At 38.3% G+C, this 24,226-nt stretch overlaps 1 protein-coding gene across 1 annotated transcript in view; it reads left to right on the forward strand.

Annotated features, from left to right (window-relative positions):
• The window catches only part of DIO2 (iodothyronine deiodinase 2), a 132,487-nt gene that overhangs the window by 103,183 nt on the left and 5,078 nt on the right, over positions 1–24,226 (forward strand). Inside the window, 2 exon segments of the mRNA XM_059182640.1 lie at positions 15,282–15,555; positions 23,656–24,226. Coding sequence (XP_059038623.1) covers positions 15,334–15,555; positions 23,656–24,226 — 793 coding nt within the window. The 5' untranslated portion in view covers positions 15,282–15,333.

Here is a 24,226-nt window from a genome sequence, read left to right on the forward strand (position 1 = left end):
CACCTGCCCTGAATGTCAGTGTAATCATGTAAATCAAGGATTGGCTTTAAAATCCTTATTCCCGGAAACCTGAGTTAAGAAATATTGAAGAGATATGGAACATGAACAACCTGTCCTTTGGCCTCAAGATCAGACACAGAGTTGTCTGATTAAAAATAAACTCTTAATTTTTTTTTAAAGAAATTTGTCTTTACTGTTAAAGGGGGTCCTTGTTGGCCTGCTTTACAGTTCTATGATATCCTTTAAAGCAAGACCACTGTAGAAGAGGCATATAGTTCCATTCTCTATTTCTTATCTCATTTCAGCCAGTTGGTTATATTTATTAGCTTTTATGCTTTCTCTGAAACGTTTTCAACTAGGGGTAATTTTATTCCCTGGGACAATTGACAATATCTGGAGACATTTTTGACTGGGGGATCAGGTGAGGTGTTGCAACTAGCATCTAGTAGGTAAAGACCAGAGATGCTGCTAAATGATCCTACAATGCACAGGACAGCCACCAAAACAAAGAATTATCTGGCCTGAATTATCAATAATGCAGAGTTTGAGAAAATCTGGTCTAAAACAGTACACGTGAAGTAGAAAAAGTGAAATATTTTTGATGATGGTTTGTTGAAAAAGTTTTATAAGCAACCTGAGAATGCATCCCTTCTACCATGAGCTCCTAAGTCTTTTGTCATTTTATTTAGTGGCTACATCAACTGGCTCAAGTAAAACAGGTTCTGATTGCTGAACCCTATTTTCATTTTCACTGAGAAAGAGAAATGGCTTGGGGTGGACATCTTCACCTCTGCTTGCTCTTCTATGATGGAGTAATCTAGTGGTTTTAGAAGAATCACATAGGTGTAAAATCTGTCATACGTTAGGGCAAGTAAGTGTATCTGTAATTTTTATAATTTCCATAAGACAACTAGAGGTCTGACGTCCCCTGATTTTGTTGTTATGCAAAAGTTCTTATCTATAATTATTAAGTAAATATTGGTGTTTCAATTAGTAATACTACCTTATAGATTAAGCTCAACACAGAAATAACCGATGGCATTATTTAACAATTTTTTGCAGTTCCTATGGATGACTAAAAGTAACTTTGTGGAATTGACAGGAGTGTTTATGGAATAAATTATTTATTTATTTATTTTTTTTTTTATTTTTTTATTTTTTTAAATTTTTTTTTTTAAGATTTTATTTATTTATTTGACAGAGAGAAATCACAAATAGATGGAGAGGCAGGCAGAGAGAGAGAGAGGGAAGCAGGCTCCCTGCTGAGCAGAGAGCCCGATGCGGGCCTCGATCCCAGGACCCTGAGATCATGACCTGAGCCGAAGGCAGTGGCTTAACCCACTGAGCCACCCAGGCGCCCTGGAATAAATTATTTATTATGGAATAAATAATCACTGTTAATGTTGGAGAGATTTTGACTGAATTAATCTAAGTGTTTTTGAATTAAAGATCTATCATTGATCTGGAAAATTGTACAATCATACTCATCCCTTTGTATATGTCTCACCACTATGCTTAGACGTTGAAGAAAATCTAGTTTATTTGAATTCTGGAACCACTTCTGAATTTCACAACTACAGTGGGGATCAGAAGGAAACTAGTCATAGCACCAGAAATTGGTCCTATAATAAAGAAACTAAATAAATGAGCATTATTCATCCTATGTCTATAACAGTGATAATGAAGTTACTTAGAGTATGGAAGATGTCATAAAGGACAGGGGTAAACTAGTATCTGTTCCTTTAGAAAACAGAGAGCAAAAGGAAGTGAATGATTTATAAATTAGAAGGGGTTATTTCCTGAGAGTGGGATGGTCAAATATTGTAACATGTTACTGAAGGAAAAATCATAAGCCTCTTTTTTAGAGTTTTTAAAAACCTGAACATTGAACTTATGTTCAATAGTTTAGATATTCTTTTTATTATAGCCTGTATCAGTTTCCAATGGCTACTGTAACAGATTAACACTAACTGGTTGGCTCTAGCCAATAGAAATTATTCTCTCACAGTTCCAGAGTCCAGAAGTCTGGAAACAGTATCTTTGGGCCACAAATCAAGGTGTCGGTCAGGTCAGGGGTGGTAGGGAAGAATTCTTACTTTGCCTCTTTTAGCCAATGTTCCTTGGTTTGTGACCACATCACTCCAGTCTTCAAAGCCAGCATCTTCAAATCTCTTTTTTGCTATCTTCTCATTGCCTTATGTGTGTGTGTGTGTGTGCACATGCACACACTAATGTGTGAAATCTCCCTCTGTCTTTTTTTTAAATTTTAATTTATTTATTTGAAAGACAGAGATCACAAGTAGGCATAGAGGCAGGCAGAGATAGAGGAGGAAGCAGGCTCCCCACCGAGCAGAGAGCCCGAGGCTGGGCTCGAATCCAGGACCCTGGGATCATAACCTGAGCCGAAGGCAGAGGCTTTAACCCACTGAGCCACCCAGGAGCCCCACCCTCTGTCTTTCTTTTACAATAATTTGGGTGATGGCATTTAGGGCCCATCTGAATTATCCAGGATAATTTCGCCATCTCAAAATCCTTGACACATTTGCTAAGACCGTTTTTCCAAATAAGGTAACAGTTAATGGGTTTCAAGGATTAGGATTTACAATTTTTTTTTTCAGGAGGGGGAATGTTTTTGTTTGTTTGTTTGTTTGTTTGTTTTTAACCAGCCACACAAACTGAGGGATAAACTGGTTCCCTGCTTCATGGTTACCTTCCAGTACTGGGATTTTGTGATCCAAAGATTGTGACTTTTGAAAATTTGCTTCATCCCTCCCTGAGACTTGGTTTTCTCACTTATGAAATGAGCCTAATAATGATATTTAGGCCAGTAAGATTGTTACAAAGATTAAATGACTCAATACAATTAAAATATTTAGAAGAGTCACTGTTATATAAGAAGTACTCAGTAAGTGTCAGTTATCAGTATTTGTTGGTGCTGTTTGTGTTGATATTATCAATATTATAACAAAGAAAGATTATGTGAGAAGATAATTGGGTACTTGCAGGTGGCCTATGATATAATCCACATTTCTTTACTGTTCCTTTATTTTGCTTTGACAAATTTAATGAAGGTGAGTCACAAAAGTAAAATGGTTAGTGTCTACAGAATGTGTTTAATCTGCTTCTTGGAGTTCATTTAACTTTTTCTACAGTAGGGATGGACTAAGTTAACCCCCAAGGTGAGAGGTCAACTCAGAAACCAGTCTTACAGAAGTTTCCATCAAGAATGATAGCTTTAGGGGCGCCTGGGTGGCTCAGTGGGTTGGGCTGCTGCCTTCGGCTCAGGTCATGATCTCAGGGTCCTGGGATCGAGCCCCGCATCGGGCTCTCTGCTCCGCGGGGAGCCTGCTTCCCTCTCTCTCTCTCTCTCTCTCTCTGCCTGCCTCTCTGCCTACTTGTGATCTCTGTCTGTCAAATAAATAAATAAAATCTTTAAAAAAAAAAGAATGATAGCTTTAGGAATAGCAGAGATGTAGTATTCTCTCAGAGAAGAAATTATTCTATACTCTTGAAAATGTTTGAGTCACTTTTACAACTAAAGGACATAGGTAAAATCTCAAATTTTTAGATTGTAAGAGAAATCCTTCCCTGCTAAGTTTGAGTACCACCCTTAATAACTTGGCTTATTTAGTATCTGTCTCCCATTCAAGTTGGCCTTCCTACCTCTAATACTTTACGTTGTCCTTCTCCCCGCCCCGCCTCCATCATTACTGTAGTGTAAGAACATCTAATTTGTTAGTAATAGTTAGTAATAAAACAACATATTGTCTACAAAACGTTTCCTAGCCAAAGTTATTACCAGGTTTTCTAGTGACATTCTATGTTCTCACACACATTAGGTGTCATCATTTTGAAGAAGGAACCACCGGGCATAGTGCAGTACTTGGTAGGGGACATAATTTCTTCCAGGGGCTATATTAGGCCACTGAAAGAGACAATGACAGGCCAGACTAAAAAATAATATTAATTTGTTTTCCATTATTAATATGATTTTTTAAAGACAAAATTCAAATGTCAAGGGGATTCCAAAGGGAATATTTTCATTTTTCTCTGTGCATTTCACCAAGAAATAACCCTATATAAGCTCAAGTGCAATGGCAATCTGTAGACCTTTTGACATTTGAAATATTATTGGGTTAAATAATATGAAATGGCTGTTTTAGTAGGTCAAAAAAGGTTGAATGTAGTGGTTTCATATAATACAAAGTAAGCAGACTGTACTTCTATGAGGAAGGAGCTCAATTTTCCAGAGCTATTAAATGAAAGTAGCTAGATGAAACATTCAAGTATATAAGGAAATTTTTGCATTTTCAAGTTACTGATATTTCTTCCAATAAATATAAACTGGGTCCTGTTTCACATCCTTTACTTTAATGTCAATGATTATGGGAACATGCATTATTAAAAGAAGGGAAATGAGCAAAAGAAATTCATAGTAGGGAAAGCTAGGTAAACAGAAAACAATGAAAACTGTAGATTGTTACAAACTTTGTAATCATTTCTGTTTGACAATGTTTATCTCTTTAAAGGTTTATCTTCTTACCCATTTTTATTTCATTTTTATGTGTCTCATAAAGTTGGATATCACTCAATGTTTAGCTCTTTGGTGTCGAACATGGAAAGCAGATTGCCCTGGCATTTTTATATACTGTAGGAAAAGAAAGTCATTTTCATTTATTGAGATTTATTATTTGAATATGTTTTCCAATATAGCAAAGCACACCTACAAAATTTAATGTACATGCATATGCAAGTACACTATGCCGGCATAGCATCAGGTAAAATTTTATATTTTCTGTTGGAGAAGATGCAGACACTCAAATAGCTGCACACACTTCTGCCCTCTCAACCCTCCACCCTCTCCCTTAGTGATCAGTGATATGGGGAAAGGTATTATATTTTCCATAAAACCCTCCAAACATCCATTCATCACTTTCTAGGCCAGGAGTTGTTCTGGAATGGTAAGTAGTTGGGAAGATGGAAAAATCTCTAATGGGAGAGATTATTACCTTTGGGGAATGTTGGATGACTCAGGGAAGGAGAATGACTTTAGGGAACAGGCACACAGACCCATTATTATGGGTTTCACTAAGAAGTTAAGTTTTACATTCATATGATTTTTGGTTTTTATGGCAAATATCATGATTTTCTTGTATTAATAAAGTTTCTCTGTGAGAAATTTCACATTAAGCAGCACGTCTGCTTGTCATTGATCACCGCCATGAGTTCTCATCAGCCTTTGTTCTATCACAGTCCTCTGATTCTTATAACCTAGTTGGCAATTTCATGTTATACCTTGTAGTAATTGCATTTTGGTTTGAATGTAAATGAGTAAACTGAGACCACCTCATAATTTAAAAAACAATCTCACTCCGAGTCAACATGTGTACTGCCTACCATTAAAAATGGGGGGAAAAGGGAAATGACTGGTTCAATAATTTATGAAAAATGCTACAGTTTTATTGTTTGTGCATTTTTTTTTTACAACACCTATCACTGTAGCAACCAGGGTACTCAGATGAAAAATTGAATTCGAGCTCAAAAATAATGGGGAGGAATGTCTGTTTTCCATTTCTTTCTTAGTGGTTTGACAGGTAAATGTCACAGTGAGTAAAAAGAAAGATAAAAGAAAATAAATCTATTAGCTAGATAATTCATATGATGCTTTCTGTAGGCAAAGAAACCTCACAGATGTTTTGGGAAACTTAAAAAAAAAAACAAACCTGACTTGAACTTCCTTCAAAAAAAAAAAAATTACATGGAAATCAGGAAAATAGGTGAGGGTTGTAGAACTCAAACAAGATTGGTCATGAGTTTGTATCTCTTGAAGCTGGTTGATGCATACATGGGTCCCTTATTCTCATCACTCTACTTTTGCATATATTGGAATTTTCCCGTAAGTTTTTTTAATATCCCAGGATTTAACTATTCCCCAGCAGGAGTGTATCCTTTAAATATGGAAACAAGAATGTTCATTTGTGCATGTATACTGCTGGCTCTATATTTCATAAATATTTCCTATTTCCATAAAATTTTGATATCCACATGTTTCTTGCAGTAGCTTACAAAATTTTCAACAAGTAAATGTATTCAATGTTTCTGATCCTACATCCCATACACTATCATATCAGGGTGATTTGTCATGAGAAGACAGAAGTAATAAAAATCATAAATAAAGAAGCAAGAGGGATACCCTTGCTATAGACCAAAGAGAACTGGAAGAATGAAAATTTGGATTCTCAATCCATTTTTTCCCTGAGGCGGCATAAAGTTTCCAAAGGCTACCATATCGGATAGTCACTGATTTAGAACTTCAGCGCGGTTTATGAGCTTGCCTTTGTGACGTACCTAGAAAATGTAAAAAAGAAATGAATGGCTTAAAATCATGTAAGTGTAGTAGTGGAAGACTGGAATTGACCCAGTTACTCTTATCCCTGCCACTGATTATTATTTAATTGGATGTGAACAGCATTATCAAGCAGTACTTCCTATCTTCCATGATATGTCCATAACATTCAGATATTAAGACTGAACTTGTACATACTAACTTTCAATTATAAAAGGAGAGAAAAGTTATTATTTAGGTCCCTGTTTCTGGCTGTTAGTGGTAGAATCTGTCAGAACAAAGCTTTAATCAAACTTTTTTTCATTTTGTGTAACTGTAACAGCTTTATCGTTAATCAAGAAAAGTTTATCTATACCTAACTAACTTAGTTCCAACGTCAAAAAAATACTATGTATGTATAATTGTAATAGAGATTATTTTATCAGTAGTCTCTATTAGAGTAATACATAAACATTGTTTTGAACTTGTTCTATTATCAGATCCCATTTTGCTAAATTTGATTTTGCAATACAATATTCTAGTGCGGCTTGTATATTTTCTTCATTAACACTTTCTTGAGTCTTATTCCACATAGAATTGGCTAATTCTTCTTTTATACCATACTGTAGGCTACAACTTTATTTGTTAACAGCACCTGGGCCGCGAGTTGCCTTTTTTAGTTATGTTTGTCTCCCCCTACTGGACTCCAAATTTGAGACCAGTAATCCTTTTCAGTGCACAGCAAAATGACAAGCTCTTTGCAGGTTTTTAATAAATATTTGCTGTAAGTAGGTTGGCAAATTGAATAAATGTCTTCTGGTGGCTGATATTTTGAGTGAATTTGAGCTTATTTTATTATGTAAGCAGATGACTTTGGCTTTTTCCTATCCCTTTTCTCACATTTCCCGTACCCTTTCACTGGACCTACACGCAGAAGAGGAAAATATTTTACCCACTGACTTCTAATTTCCTGTCCTTTCATTGACTTAACCTCTACATTCTTTGTGTTTCTGTTTTACCAATATTTAATATATTCATTAATAGATCAAACATCTGTTGTGATCAGGGAATCAAATGTTATTGAGCGTGCACTGTCCTCCCCCACAACCCTGATTATATTCATCCTTCTAAATCTAGCCTTCTCTTCTATTTTTCTGCCTTATCCCTTTTCTCCCCTGCCCCCATTGCCTGTAAACACCTTCTAGAAGAGTCCTTTTGTTAAAACAAAACAAAACAAATAGCTTTGATCGCTCCTTTAAGACCCATAGTTCTGAGGTTCCCACGGTAGGAGAGAAATATTTCTATGTTGGAGGATTAAACAGTCTCTTAAATAAGATACAAAATAGTGCCACAGATAGTGGCAGGCACTGGATTTTGTTGTGGCTTCAATTTGTCAAACACATTGTCCATTAAAATGTCAGTGGTTTTCCTTCTTTGCTATTGAGCATTTTCTACCCTGTTTTGGTCCAAGAAAACTTAGGAGATCAACTGTTTTCTAGGATCAGGGATATTTGTGTACATTCTCTTTCTAGTCTTCCTAGAATCTGGAAGATGCAGGAATGGTTACATGGTGAATAATTTATATAGTTAATGAATATGCCTCTCTAAAGGGCTCTCAAATAGGTTCGGTTCAGGGTTGAGTGTGGTTAAAGATGCAGGTTGATTATTATTTTTTAGGCAAAGTTTGTGCATCCATAATATCCACCATTACAGGTAATCATTCTTGTTTTCCACTGAGTAACCCAGCTTTCCTTAAAGTCATTTCGAACAGGTTGGCAATTCATAATAAAATCAGATCTGGCCTGTTAGGAATATATCTTTTTTCCAGAAGTTTTTATTAGAGGGAATCTGTTGATATAAATAGGTCCAAATAAACTTACCAGCCAGGATTCCTTTTTATTTTGAAGATTTTTAGAATGATACTAAATTTCTCAAAAACTTGAATATATTAGCCACCAACATGAGATAAGTATGGGAAGATATCTTCAGCTCCATTTTATAGGTAGAAAATCAATCCAGAGGTTTGTTTCTGATCCTATGGGTCTGTACGGGCTCAGAAATAGATTCTGCCTCTGATGATTGAAAACCGCCAGAACAAGACATCTCTTGGTAACTGGTAAGTGCCAATTTGCTGAGTGAGGTGGTATTATTTAACATTTATCAAGAAGAGATCGAGATACTTGGGCTGAGGAGTTCAGCGTCTTAGCTTTGTGTACCATTTAGTTCATTACTGATAAAAAAAATCATGAAGCATATTGGTTTTACTTTGGGAAAACAGATTTTGAGTCTTTAAATCGTGATAGAAAATTCTCCTGAGAAAACAAGATAAGAGTATTCAGGAATTTGTACGCATCTATTTTTAAAACAATCATTTAGCTAAGTGGTTGTGTCTTGATAAAAGACGACAAGTGTCCGTCTAATAAATGAGACTAGATTTTAAAAATAGATTTGAATTTCAGGTCTTATATTTTGTCTGTAGAAAACAAACATGCTTTCCTGTCTACTATCTTTAGAAAAGCTTAAAGATTTTACTTAATTGTACAAAAAAAAGTGTCTTCAAAATGGAAATGGAAACAGCATAGTTTATGATTCCGGTATTCTGCCATTAGCCCAGTTGGTTTTATGTATATGTTACAAATTAACTTATTCTATACTATTACTTTAAGAGTACCATGGGCTTAAAAAGGTTTTGGAAAACTGTCTTATTAGCCTCCCTCCCTACCTTGAAAATAAGCCCACTGATAACATTTTCATAACCTCCCTTGGTAACATATCTCATTGTATAGTCATCTTCACTGCAGGTATTTTTATCCCCATATCGAATGTGGATTTTTTTTATGCTACAGTAATTCTATTAGTTTCACTATCGTCACTGAGATTAGAACACGTTGCTTATTATCTCTGTGCATTTGTGTCTACCAGTTCTTGAGAGAGGAGTGGTGGCCTCCTTTACCCTCAGTGAGAACAAGCTACTATTGCCTCTGGAATTGCATGAACCAGCATGAATCTTAATATATTTTGTCATGCTCTGTTCATGTACTCAGTATACGAGTGAGGCAATGTATAAGTGATTTTTTAAAGGCAACTGTAAAACTGTTTATAAAGAATGGCCTATTTTATTTTAAAACAATGTCAGCTGGTGGTTTCCTATGAGCTATAGAGCGGAACAAAGTAGAAGAAAAGCTGGTCCACAGATGATAACTTTTTGACCTTTTTCCTTTGTTTCTCTTGGTCTGCCGCAGCGGGTAAAGATTTAGGCGGAACGAAGACACTGAGTCACATTTTAGGAAAAGAGGATGAGTTGAATGTCTTCATTCGAGAGCTTCTTGTCCGGAAGGAATTCATCTTGTATAACTTTACAGAGTGTTCTTTTCTATTCTCCTGGCCTCCCCACCACCAAACCTGGGTGTCTCTAGAGGTTAATAAACTATTCCCAAAACTAAATAACACTCGGCCTCTTCGTACCAGAGAGATTTGGAAAGCCGGGATTGGGGATCGGCCATCAATTTAGATCTAGACCAGGTCAATAGCAAATGAAGGCTGCTGTCTTGAAACAGCTGTTCAGTGGCCTCTGTGAAATGAGGTGGTGGCTTCCATCCAGTTTCTGGACAGCTGTCTTCCTCACAGAAGGCCTTGCCACAATTGGCATTAATTGGATCTCTTGCTCACAGCCTCTCACAAGAAGTTCATTGAAACCTCTTTTCTCCCTTCCTCTCTCCTCATCTTCCTTCTCTTCATTTCTGCTTTCCCCATCCTGTTGTCTTTTACCTTTTTCTTTCCTCCTCAGTCTTACCAGTAGGTGGCCCGGAAACAAAAGAGTAGCAGCAGTTCCTGAGGGAAAAATGCATTAACACCTCAGCCTCTGTTTTCTGCCAGGGCTTACAAAGGGACCTGAGACCAGCTGTTGGGATAGAAAGCTCATACCTCCCACAGAGTCTGCCTTCTCTGCCCCAGCCCTAAGCTGCTTTGCTCAAGGTATGTCAGAGTTTACTCTGGGGTTGTCTATTTTATCCATGGAGCTTCTTTCATCACAAGGCAGGGAACACGGCTGCGTTTGTAAAATGGATGGGCCCACAGGGAATTCTGAATGATTCAGTAGTGGTAGTACAAACCCTTCATTATAACTCCTCCTTGGGCACAACCAGGAGTTAGTAGAGACAGAAGGTCATGCAGTTTTCGATTCCCTTCTCTGATAGGGACTGCGCTATTTGCAGGGGGGGAGGGGCGGTGTATGGCAATCACATTCCCAGTCCTGAGCAGACGTTTTTTTATTTATGATCTATTTATTTGACATGTTTTTAATAAAGGAAGAATTAAACTCCATTTTTAAACTATATTTAACAAATTGTTTGAATTACAAGGAATAAAATTCTGTGAAATAAGACTTTTGAAAGATCCACAGCATGAATTATTAACCACAGAATTCTTTGGGTTCTCTTTGGCTCCTGCATAAAACAATAACAAGATAGCAGTGATAGCTTCCACCCCTGAAATTTTCAAGTCTGCTCTCAAGTTATCTACCTTCATGTTCTCAGTCTCAGTTTGAGCCAAAAAGTGAAGCAAAGGAACACTTACCATTCATATTCTTATTTCTCCAGCCAGAAGGAAGCAATGGTGGACATGATGCTCTCTTACTATAGAAAAAGACGGGCGCCTGGGTGGCTCAGTGGGTTAAGCCGCTGCCTTCGGCTCAGGTCATGATCTCAGGGTCCTGGGATCGAGTCCTGCATCGGGCTCTCTGCTCAGCAGGGAGCTTGCTTCCTCCTCTCTCTCTGCCTTCCTCTCTGCCTACTTGTGATCTCTCTCTGTCGAATAAATAAATAAAATCTTTAAAAAAAAAAAACAAAAAAAAAAGAAAAAGACCACAATTAAACAATTTTACAGCAGTTCTGCACTTGCTAAAAAACGCCAAACATTTTGCCCTAAGCTGCCTTTGTTTAAAATTTGAAACCTGTGTACAACGTTGTACAGAGAAATTCAACCAACACGCCACACATTGGTTTGCAATTAGCTGATTACAATGTTGATTGCTAAGAATGCTTATATGGCCAAGAAGATAGCCAAGCCTTTGAAATCACCATATGAAATCTAAACCAGGAGCTTGAATAGGGGCAGTATTAAACAGATGTGAAATCCCAGATATCATTTGCAATTTAGAAGGTAAAATAATTCAGCACAACCACTTTTGGCAAGGGTTTCAATTTTCAGACTATGGCCAGGACCCACAAAACAGTTATGTAAGAAAAAAGTGAGGTTCAACTTTAGGGAAGATATCCTAGCATGAGCTCTGACTCTATAGCCTTCATAATCCACATTCTCTCATGTGTATTATGGGATAAATCATTCTCTGTCACCGTATGTGTCATTTATTTATTTATTTATTTACTTCATGGTTTACTTGAAAACCAAAATGTTGAATAGTGTAAATAATTTGAACAAGCAAACTGTGTGTAAAGAAATACTTCGGAGAAATGTAATTCTAGAATGGACAGATTGTCTAATAGGTAAAGGAATGACTCTCACTTTTGTAATTCATTTATTTATTCGTTTAAAAAAATGATGGAAGAAATCTGAGAAATGATACAAAGAGGTTGGCTATGTGTCTATTTGTCCTTCTGGTTTAAAAAACCCTCAAACACATCTGACTGCCAAAGAAAGAAAGAGAGAAAGAAAGAAGAAACTAAAAAGACAAAAAAAACAAAAAAACAAAAACACCTTTCTGATTTATAATCATTTGTAGTTTGGATGTGCCTTGAAGTTTGCATTTATTATTTTTTTTTAAAGATTTAATTTATTTATTTGACAGACAGAGATCACAAGTAGGCAGAGAGGCAGGCAGAGAGAGAGAGAGAGAGAGGGAAGCAGGCTTCCTGCGGAGCAGAGAGCCTGATGCGGGGCTCGATCCCAAGACCCTGAGATCATGACCCGAGCCGAAGGCAGCAGCCCAAACCACTGAGCCACCCAGGCGCCCCTTGAAGTTTGCATTTAAAAAGAAAACATTTTTCTGATTTTCTACCAATTCCCCTCCTGAGCTTGCCATTTCTAATCATATCTTTCTCCTTGAAAGCAAATGACAAGTGAGGAAGCATTGGTTTATAGCTGCTAACATCTCTGCCTTAAATGAGCACCGCTTTCGTTCAAACAGGCCCAAAATGAATGTTTGAAAAGGGGCGAGATTTTAGGGCTTGAACAGTGAGTAGAAACATCATTTCCTGACTCCAGACCTTCTGTCATTGTGGAGTGGGACTTCATCTGGCACTTTACCTCTCCCTTCTACACTAGTTAAAATGCCGTGTGGCCACTTCCCTCTCTTTGTCTTTTTTTCTTCAATAGGGACACTGAGAAGATTCAAAGAATGAATGGAGTAAATGTTATCATGTATCTGAATAATATTCTTTAGGCAACACTGTACACTAGTCACAGGAAAAATATTTTTCTATGTGGTTTATATTCATTTCTCTAAGCTCTGAAACCTCTCAAAATTTAGTCCTTGGAATATAAATCCAAGATTCATAATGGGCTAAACCAATGAGAAAGATGAAGGAATCAGATTTTTTAGGACAGTAGGGAAGGGGCAGGATTGTGTCAATGGGAAGGGCCACATCCAAGGCCAGCCAGGTGTACAGTTCTGGGGCACCCTAGCCATATCATATTGTATGTGAATGGTGCCCCCTAGTGTGGAGGAATGCATACCCTACCCATTGGTCCATTCAGTACCTCCTCCTTGAATTTACTCTGTGCCAGGCTTGGTTCTAACTGCTGGAAAATAGGAGCAGAGAAAGCAGATAAGAATCCCTGGCCTCATGAAAACTAAAAGCATTCTCACTGTATTTTTTTCTTAAGCCAAACAGAACTGGGCCAACTGAATAAAATACATATATATCCAGAATTTGGTCCATTGGCCTACCATTTAATGACCCCTGCTCTGGGCTTTTAAATTATTTCTGTAATCTTGCAGGTTATAGCCACAGGGACAAACGCAGAAATGTACTGACAACAGGTTCACATCTCTTGCTTAGCTCGTGCTTAATGAGAGCACTGTGTACATAGAAAAGTCAGCTAATTAATTGTCAATTTCAATTCTATATCCTCACCCAAGTGTCTATACTTACTACTCCTTCTTTCAAGAAAACGTAATTACTAGAGGTGATCAGTTAGGTAAGTGAGGAAGGAAAACTAGACTGAGGTGGGGGTCATGGCATTCTGCCAATGCATTGTTTGCTTAAATAGACATTGGTCATGGAGACTTACGACAGAAGCAAGCCATTGAGCAATGTTCAGTGTGGCTCTTGAGCCAATTCAAAGTCTGCTCCTAACCACCTACAAATTTAATTAATTTTTTTTTCAAGGAAAAAGGAAGATTCCCCAAAGCTTCAGGTCTCTTAAGGGTTATGCTAACAGAAGTAGGGAAAGTACAGAATTTAAAGAGCTCACTTAATAAGGAAATTTATTTCTCAGTCTTATGGCATCTTAATGCCATTTGATAGAAGGTTTTAATTTAATCTGCATATAGGCAAAATGGAACTAAAAGAAGATCTGGTCAACTAGCTACTTTCATGGTTGTCTGGAAGATTTTTTTTTCTTTCTTTTTCACATTGGAAATTTCAGTAACACCAAAAAGAAAACTTGTATTAATTTTCTACAAAAAGCTTTAGAGAAATGCTGTGATGGTACTCAAAGAGTTCAAAAGTTTTCCACCTCACAACTCACTTTGAATATTCTTAAATAAGATCATGACTCAAAAATATTTAAAGAACCTGGATCACAAATCTGACGAGAAACTGTCACATTATAAAGGTATAAAGACCAGATGTAAGCATCCACATCTTCCAAAAAATAGAACAGAGACCATCCCTGAGTACTCTTCCTCTTTTCTACCTGCCTTCCAGAATTCTTTCTTTCCAAAAACCCCTCATAAATGAGCGATAACAATAATCATCATCAGAGGAGAGAGTGTTTCCTATCAATTTACACATTACATTAAATTACTTTTCCCAAAATCTGGAAGCATTTCCTGAAAACTGTCAAAGGTATTATTTTTTTCTCTCTCTCTCCCTCTCTTTAAATCACAAAGCAAAATTCCACTGTCCCTCTACTCGCCCCCCCCCTTCAAAAAAAAAAAAAGTTGTCGAGTTTTGCTTTTCTATTCACTGCAGTTCTGGCCAAAGTAAAGCCCTCTTTCTCAATGACGTCAAGATCTTTACCAAGATTAGGCTTTCATTTCTCTATTGCAGCAATTAGCCAGGGAATGTATAAAAGGCTTCAGGGAGACTCACTGGGCTGCAGAGAGAGAGGCACTTTGCACCACAGACAGATAGCACGAAGGAAAAGCCAGAGGGAGTGAGGAAAAGAGGAGTCCGTCGCTCCTGGGGAAGGGAGAGACAGACAGCCTGGGAGAAGGAGAACAGAAAGTGTGTGTAAAACGGAGTAAAGAAGGGGAAAAAAAAAAACTACCCTTAAAGCACATTTTTAAAAACTCTGGCAATTCAAGAAAGAAACAGGCTACGTTTCTGAACATAGAGACAATGAAAAGCTAAAGAAAATTTTGCAATCTCTGCCACAGTCTCATAGGTGCTTGGAAATGAAAGTAGAACTGCCTGTCTCTAACCGACTCTGAGAGGGGTAACTGGATTAGGGACGGGTGCGCCAGTTTGTGTGTGTGGTTTTTTTCTTTTTCTTCTTCTTCTTCTTCTTTTTTTTTTTTTTTAACATCTTAAATCCTGAAAAAAAAAAAAAAAAAAAAAAAAAAAGCAGCAGCTCCGAATTGAATGAATTGATGGGCACACTCCAACTGCTGGGCTGGAGAGACTGGACTTGGTCTTGCCATTTCTGCTTCTTTGAAAGAGGAGACAACTTGGGCTTCCTTTTAATTTAGTTTTTCTCCTTCTCCCCCCACCCCCCGGCCTTCCCCTTTATCTCCCCCACCCCCTCTATCACCACCCCCCTTTTAAATAAGAGGGTGAAGGGGAACCAGAGCGCACAAGGGAACTGACTGGGAGGCAGAGAAGATGGGCATCCTCAGCGTAGACTTGCTGATCACACTGCAAATTCTGCCAGTTTTTTTCTCCAACTGCCTCTTCCTGGCACTCTATGACTCGGTCATTCTCCTCAAGCACGTGGTGCTGCTGCTGAGCCGCTCCAAGTCCACTCGCGGGGAGTGGAGGCGCATGCTGACCTCAGAGGGAATGCGCTGCATCTGGAAGAGCTTCCTCCTCGATGCCTACAAGCAGGTGAGCTGCCCCGACAGGGGCTTCTCCCGTGGTCAGTAGGGGCAGGGGCTGGCCAGTGAGGGGCAGCAGGCCGTGGGGAGCCCTGGGCTGGGATCGTGGCGCTGCCTCTGGGAGCCTGGTGGTTATGCTCAAGAGAGCTCCTTCCTGCGCTTTCCACACCTCATGCAGGTCAGATTTGGGCATGACAGGTAGGAAGCTCTAATGACTTGGTGTGACTTAATAACAAGGCATAACTTTCTAACAAGGGTCATTCATGTCTTGGGGCAGTTTTGAAGTGGAAAGTGTTGGTGCCGGTTAAACAATTTGGGGGAAATGTCAGAGAATGTCAGGGGAGGAGAGACTGCTGCATTTTACCTGCTTTTGTCACAAACTGAGATTTTGATGCTTCGCTTGATGAGAGACGTAGGTGTATCAGGAAAGATGGTTCAGCGGTGGGCACTGAAAGGCAAGGGAAAAAAAGAAAATGCTACTCAGAACCCTCAGAGTTGGAAAGATGTAACAAGATGCTCACAGCTAGTGGGATTTGGCATAATAGCCCCCTCATTTCTGGTAGAGGTAAGAGTTAATGAAAGCAGCCCTTTGGCAGCATCCTCCTCTACATGGGCATTTTTGTAATTGAAGAATAGTTGACATACAATGAACAGGTGTACAACATGGTGATTTGACAACTATCTGCATTAAGAAATATTCACCATGATATGTGTGGTTACCATCTGTCACCATATGAAGTTATTACAAGACTGACTATATTCCCTATGCTACACTTTTCATCCCCATAACTTATTGGACTTGAACCCTTTTGAAGTGGTTATCAGGGACCGAGTCCCAGGTCCTGGGTTACTAGATACCAATTTGAAAAAAAAAAAAAAAAAAAAAAAACCCGCTGAGAACTAGCTGTCAGAAATCCAGACTTTGTAAGGGAGAGCACATTTGCTTTCTCAAAAGTAAAACAAGTTGTCCTAGAAAGAGCAGATAAGTCTATGGTTCGTTACTGTCTCAGAACTGTTAGAACACGTGTTTTGAGCTCTAGAGCAGTGGCCTCACTTAGGGGCAGAACTCATGTCTCAGGGCAGCTTCCCAAGACCTGAGTTGATGAGCTTTGTTTCTAATAATACTTACTGACAGCCCAGACTTTTGGTTACTTGGAGATGTTGGTAGGACATCCCCAATTCAGATCTCAAGGGGCAAAGGGGAACTGGTTCTTTGTCGGTTGTCCCCCTGCCCCTACCCACGTGATTCCTAAAGATCTCTGGGCTTAATTAAGAAGAATGGACTCAGTTGGCAAAAGTTGCCGTCAAAGTAGACAATCTTGGTTTTCCCTAAGTGTATTGGGAGACCTTGTCTGAGATGCCAGGGAAGGGAATTTGAGAGGCTATGGAAGCCAGTGAAGTGGTACATTATAGACAAGTGACACCTCAGAAACACAGTGAAAGCTCAAAATCAGAGAGGGGGACAGGAATGAGTCCTCCATCAATAAATTCTAGAAAAATAAATCCATGCATGAGGAAAGGAATAGAAGTAACATCTAGTCACAAGGAATCCAGAGTAATTGAGCAAACAAGTGCTCAAGAGGGAAATATTCATGAATTTGGGGCATTTTACTATATTGCATATCTTTGTTATCAAAAGTCACCTGCCAAAGGTCTTCATGTGTTGTCCTAAAGGCCAGAGAATAGTAAGAGCTCTTGGTAGTATATGAAAGCTCCTTTATAATAATAGGAAACCTTAATCTCCTTTCTGTTATGTATGTTGGGCAAAGGGGAGTCAAGGGAGGGAGATACCAAGATGATCATTTCAGTCCCACAAATGTATCATTGAATGTGGAATTCTTAGGTTTTGATTTGGGAGTAAAGACTTTGAAAGAGGGTGGAGAATGCACATGTATACCAGGCACAGTATTAGCATGTTCCCTCATCTATATCTGGATTTTATAGTTGTTAGGAAGATAACATGGCCATGCCAGTGGCTTGAACTCAGAATATTAAACTCTTACTTCTTTGAAAGATAATAGACTTTTTGCCTTTTAATGAAAGTCACCACTTGGGAGAATTTTACTTATATGTATATATGCTTATATAAATATCTCATATAAAATATAGGGGCTGTGCTGTTACCCACAAATATTGAGAGTGTTTCTTCTCTTAGGCAGCTTATTGGAATAAAAAGAGAAAAACAAACAAATGCCTCATCAATAAACTTCATTATATTTTTTTGCTTATATATAGTGTTCCATGTGTTGCAATTTTTTGTGATGCATATTCCAAGAAATTGACAAGGAAAAGTGATTTTTCTTTTTTCTTTCTTTCTTTCTTTCTTTCTTTCTTTCTTTCTTTCTTTCTTTTTTTTCTCTCTTTCTTTCTGCAGATGGTTTATATATTCTTCTTTATTATTTCTATTGATTAGTGACCAAGTTCACAACTGTTGTTATTATGTATGCTTTTTATGATTTATATATTAGATACCATGAGAAGAAGCAACTCAAGAACCCATATATCCAGAGACAAGACTGGATTGGGAGAATAGAATAGAAACGTTGTGAACACAGCTTGTCTTGATTTTTAGGTCTCCTTCTGTCTCCCCAGTATGACAAGGTGGTGGTGGCTCTGATGGCATTTAAGGGTCATGCCGAATCTCTGAAACAGGTTGAATCACCTCCCTGACTGCTGTTGTCCTCTGCGACACTGTCTTTGGGTGCCGCCAGTCTATGGCCATGCTGGAGGAGGCTCTGTGTGAGATGGCACCACAGTATTTCACAATCCTGACTTGCGTTATTTGGAGGTTGCCACCTGCAAAAGCAGAGTTTTCCTGGCTGAGGGGTTGGCGCACCTGTGATACGTCAGGCATGTCCTTTCTAATTCCCTTTGTTGAAGGTCAGATATTTGGGAAGATATTTAGAGATAGTGCAGTCAAAGTGCTAGCCTTGTATTTGGCTCCTACAGGAAGCCACAGGGAAATCAACAGAACAAAATAAAACAATCCTCTACATGAAAATATTGAATGGGCTTTAAAATTAACTCCGTAGGGAAACCTTTAAAGATAACTTGCGCTCGGTTAGAGGGAGTTCTGTGCATGGTGTTGATGAAAAAGAAAGTCTACAGAAACTTGCGGAAACTCGTGACAGAGGCGAACACCCGAAGTGTGTTCTTTAAGTTTTCCTAATCTGTGTCATTGCATCTTACACTGTATCCTTGTGCTGGTGCTCTAAGACTCAGAAATGCAACCAAAAGCAAACTACCGTGCCTGGGAGCCTGGCTTCCACCTAAATGAAGTGTAAAAGTAAATACACAGTATAGATGCTGACAAGCAGTTTAGCTTCTGAGTGGTTAATATTGCAGTAGCACAGAAAACATATTCATTTGAACATATAATTTTGGTTTTGAAGGGTCTCTAACATCCTCCTCCTCTTCACTCCCCTCAGACCTTTTGACACTAGTTTCTGCAGTGGAAAATAGCCCTTTTAGGAGAGAAACAGTCCCAAAAGAAGAGAAAGGAGGCCAAAGCTAGAGCTTGTCCTTCACTTGGATAAAACAGTAGGAAGTGATAGAGCTCAGAGCTCTGTTTTCAAGGTACAGATCAAAAAGAGAATGACCAAAAGGGAATCGAACTCAGAGTAAGTAGCTCACTCATTCTTCAACTCTGGTTTATTTGGCCAATTTGAATGTAAATATGTAAATCACTGCCTAATAATTGTTTGGCCATGTTTATAAGGACGCTGATGTAGTCGGGTCATTATGTCAAAGAATTCGAAATTTCGTGATGGTTGATAAAGCCATTCCAGGGCTTTGGGTAGCAAGAAGGATGTGTAAAAATTGTTCTGCCACCCCCTCCCCCATTTTTATCATTTGCCTTGCTTCCTATCATGAGACGAGGTGATATTTTCTTCAGAACCCTTTCTCAGGCCAGGGGATGAAGGTGGGGGAACAAGGTTAGTAGTATATGCTCTATTTCCAGCTTCTGCTTCATGAATGGTTCTTTTTTCCCTTGCCCTGCATTTCACAGTCCGCATGCTAAAGCAGTATTATCCTTTTCTCCATGCACTGAACACAGTCAGTAAAAGGAATACCATCATCAAGGGAGTCAAATTTTATATGCCATATATTTACACTCTTGTTCATGTTTATAAATATGACTATCACATTTGTGCTCTGCCTAGAGATGCCCCCTGTTGTAAAAATGCAACCCTTTATTTACCTCCCTTGTTGGTGTTGTGTTGATGCTGATTACACAAACATAAGAAAGGACAACTGTAATAGCGCAGATGAGAGAGATAAAGTCAGTGATGACGATATTACATTTTACGTATGTCCTTTCTGATCCTTGCAAAATAAAGGGACCCTTTGGGAACATCGGAACTTCAAGACCAATTAGTGGAAATGATGTTTCTTGTGTTTGGGCATTAAATACTGGGCAGGGTTCTCTTTAGAGCAGCTAATGCTGGCAGGGAAAGAGGTACCGACCTAATTACTCTTCCGCAAGAGTAAAAAATGCCTTTTGAATGCCTCTTTGGCAAATATGTCTCATTAAGGACAAAAACCAAACACAAACCCTCTAAGAAGGAGAAATTAAGATGATAGGTAACTTGTGGCCAGGAGACTTTCTGTGCCACTGTGGGAAATTAAAACAAAGTTTGGGAGTACCAGGGGATAACTTGTTTTTGTTGAGCTCCTTTCCTGCAGCCTAAATGTTATTATGGGATGAACTTTATTTTCTTCATCATTCTGGCTCTTTGTCAAGGAATGCTTTGCTCCTGGGGAAAGCAAAGAATCTTCCATCATTGGAGACAGTGGTGATTCTCCCATTCCATCTCAGCAGGGCATATAACTGAACAAACCAAGAAACTCTTCATTTGAAACTCTGGTCATAATAAGAATTTAATTGCCACAGAGATCAAATGGAAAGATGAGAAATGACATCGGCCTCATATGGCAGTTGAGGAAGGACAATAATGTCCTTTTAAAAGATTTATTTTTTTTAGGTTAAAGGGAACTTTCATTTTTTTAAATTTCTAAAGTTTATTTTTTCTTTATCATTCCTAAGTTGTCATCAGCAGGTTTTAATAAAATGAACAAACTTTACAATTAGTAGATGAGATTTACAAAAGCAGACTATTGGTGTACTCACTTTGGGACTCACAAATAATGGGTGTGGAGTCCCCCCCCCCCATAGGTTTGTTATTATCATTAATATCACATTTTCTCTAACCTAGTCATCCTCATGAACAAGATGTCTGCTTATGACCTTCCAATCTTCAGTAGGGTCCCACGGCTGCTTAGCAAAATAAAGAAGATTGGCTACTTTCACTTCATACACACATCAACAGAGATCATCAAGAACAGATTGATAGTATTTAGTGTTGATTATGGCAGAACTCTACAATAGGGCTCCAGGATTCACATTTCCAAATTATCTGACTCAGTGAACATATCCATCACCCAAACACAGTTATGTTCTTTGCAGGTCAAGATTATTATTAAGTGTAAAATTCTTTATTGACCGCTACTCTTAGGATTATAACAGCTACCATTCATTATCATTCAACAAAATTTTCAGCTTAACAAAATGTTAACCCTGCCCCCAGCACTAACACACACACACACACACACACACACACACACACACACCAGGCATTATGCATTTGGTACCTTTTTTAATTTTTAATTTTAGAGTGAATATATTATAGTTGTTTGAAATTTTCTGAGGTAGATTAGTCTGTATTTTGAAAAAAATTATGTGGCTGAACTTTGTGTCACCAAGAAGAAAGAGGAACTGCTTTAACTTTCCAAGAAAATTAACTACAGGTAATGAGAGTCACCTGTGACTGAAGCATCAGATTAGATTGTTTAGTTTGAATGATCAAGAATAATGCAAAGATCAGCAGTTCTGCCTAGGTGAGAGTTCGGGGCATCAGATGGTTGTTTTCACCTCCCAAGAACCTACAAGTCTACACTCCAGAGATGATTTTTCTCCTGTGCGTGGGCTGCTCACTCGACAAGAAGTCACTACAACAGCTCATGGGTTTAGACTGGTCTGGATGCCTTAGATCTTTATATCACAGTATATTGAGGAACACAGCACAATACCATTGAAAGCAGCCCTCCTAGAATTGTTACCTGTATTTTAAGTGGGAAAAACCTAACGAGAAAGTAATGGTAATGCTACCCACTGCTTAGACCTACAAAGAAGTACAAGAAGTACTCAAAGATTAAAAGGTTTATAATACCTTTAAAATGTGTATCTTTAAATTGTCAGTATATTTTAATACCTCAGAGAAGAGCGAGTTATTATTTTACCCCCTATAAAACAATTCAGCTGAAAGTGGCTTGTTAGATTTCTCCATCTAGTGTAACTTGCAAATTAACCAAGAAAATTAATATAAATAGAGCAACTTTCTCCCTGATAGTAACTGAAAACAAATGTACTTATTTAAATCATATGAACAGCTTCCTTTCCTAAGAAAGAAGGTTGTTCTAAAATTTTTTAGAAAAAAATAATCGTATTGTTTTAAATCTGCATCGCTAGGATTTTTCAGAACGGAAAGGAAAAACTTCTTTATTTCTTTCTCTACAGTTAAAATGAGTTATGCATTCACATTAGATAGAAGCTTCTGAATAAAAGCCCTTGAGTATTTTACATCAGTTTGGATTGTTGAGTCTTTAACAATTTCCTTCTAAGTGACTTCAATTACTAGCAGTGTTATGTGTGGTTGTATTTATACGAAGGGAATAAGTCGATCCAGTTGGAAATGTTTTGTAATATTAAGTATAGTGTATAAAAATCAATTGGGCTGTCGTAAGTTGTCCCTAATGTTATTGGCTTTGATTAAACCATTCTAGGGGAAGATCCGATTGTGTTAATTCAAACTGAAGTAATTGGTTCTTTTATGTTGCCAGCTTTTTATTATCAATTTACAGATCCAAAGGCCCACAAACTTTCCTTCAGTCTGTGTTCAACTGTCTAAACTACTTGCAAAGGGGCACGGAGAGTAATTTTCTTGCATACCTTCTTCTATACCTGTCTGGATATTTTATAGTTCAGAGGAGCTTGTTAATGGAATACATGATAGATGGCTAAATGGTTTGTGATTTCCTAGATAAAAACAAGAAAACCATACCAAACCAAAAACATGTGAAAAATGAGGAACTAAGAGAATTGTGGAATAATTGCATGTTTTTGTTATTTCGTTTGTTTTATGGAAATGGTGAGATTCTAGTTGTAGGAACATGAAAGTAAGCAGCAGCTTGAGAAACCTCTAGGAAGGACATCATGTTGAGAAGAGCTCAAGTTACTTCTAAGGGTAATCTTTTTTTTTAAACGTAGAATTTCCCAGAAAGGCGGTATGCTGTTTCACATGTTTACTCGGCATTTGATGATGGAACCTATAAGTGCACAATGATTTGTAGTGTACAAGAGCTTATTTTATATGTTATAACCCAATAACTGTCCAAGGAAGGCAGGTACCATTATCACCATTTTGCAGATGGAAAACATGAGACACCAAAGAGGTGAAGTGGGAGTAGCCCATTTCAGTAAATAGCAGAGCCCGAGTTTTCCGCCTCTAGCCCGAAATACACCTCATTGGTATTATTGTCCATTGGTTGAAATTAAATGAATTAGCATCATGCAAGAATATAAAGGTCTTTCCTATGTGTTTTAGAATTCAAAAGTGGGAATTCAGAAGGAGGTAGCTAAATTTCACAAATCTGTTAATTTTTCTTAAAGTAGACCATTTATTTTTAACTTTTAAAATGGAGTCAATTAATCATTTGTTATATGATGTGTGCTAACCACTGACAACAAAGTAAGGATAGGAAAGAATATTGGCATCAATGTAATGATGAAGAGAGTTAACTGAGATGCCTTTGAGGATGAAACAACTAATCTCAGTAACTATACAGAATGAAAAACTTCTACTCTTTTTAGGGTCCTTTTTCTACAATACCTGCCATGGTGTCTCTTTACTTAAATCAATATAGATTTATTACATCCTGTGAAGGAAATGCCACATTTGATTGGAGCCAGTTGTCTTTGTATAGAGTGAAATGGAGTGACGATGCATTTCATATGGTATTCTCTCCCTCTTTTCTTTTTTTTCACCACCAGGTGAAATTGGGTGAAGATGCCCCCAATTCCAGTGTGGTACACGTCGCCAATGCTGAAGGAAGTGACAACAGTAGAAATGGTGCCCAGGTGAAGATGGTTGATGGAGCCGAGTGCCACCTTCTTGACTTTGCCAGCCCTGAGCGCCCACTGGTGGTCAACTTTGGCTCAGCCACTTGACCTCCTTTTACTAGCCAGCTGCCAGCCTTCAGCAAACTGGTGGAAGAGTTCTCATCAGTGGCTGACTTCCTGTTGGTCTACATTGATGAGGCTCATCCTTCAGATGGTTGGGCAGTGCCTGGTGAATCTTCTTTGTCTTTTGAAGTGAAGACGCACCGGAACCAGGAAGACCGATGTGCAGCAGCCCACCAGCTTCTGGAGCATTTCTCCTTGCCGCCCCAGTGCCGAGTTGTGGCTGACCGCATGGACAATAATGCCAATGTAGCTTACGGGGTAGCCTTTGAACGTGTGTGTATTGTGCAGAGACAGAAAATTGCTTATCTGGGAGGAAAGGGCCCTTTCTGCTACAACCTTCAAGAAGTCCGGCGTTGGCTGGAGAAGAATTTCAGCAAAA

Source organism: Mustela lutreola, chromosome 7, assembly GCF_030435805.1.
Source record: "Mustela lutreola isolate mMusLut2 chromosome 7, mMusLut2.pri, whole genome shotgun sequence".
NCBI classification, from domain to species: Eukaryota; Metazoa; Chordata; class Mammalia; order Carnivora; family Mustelidae; genus Mustela; species Mustela lutreola.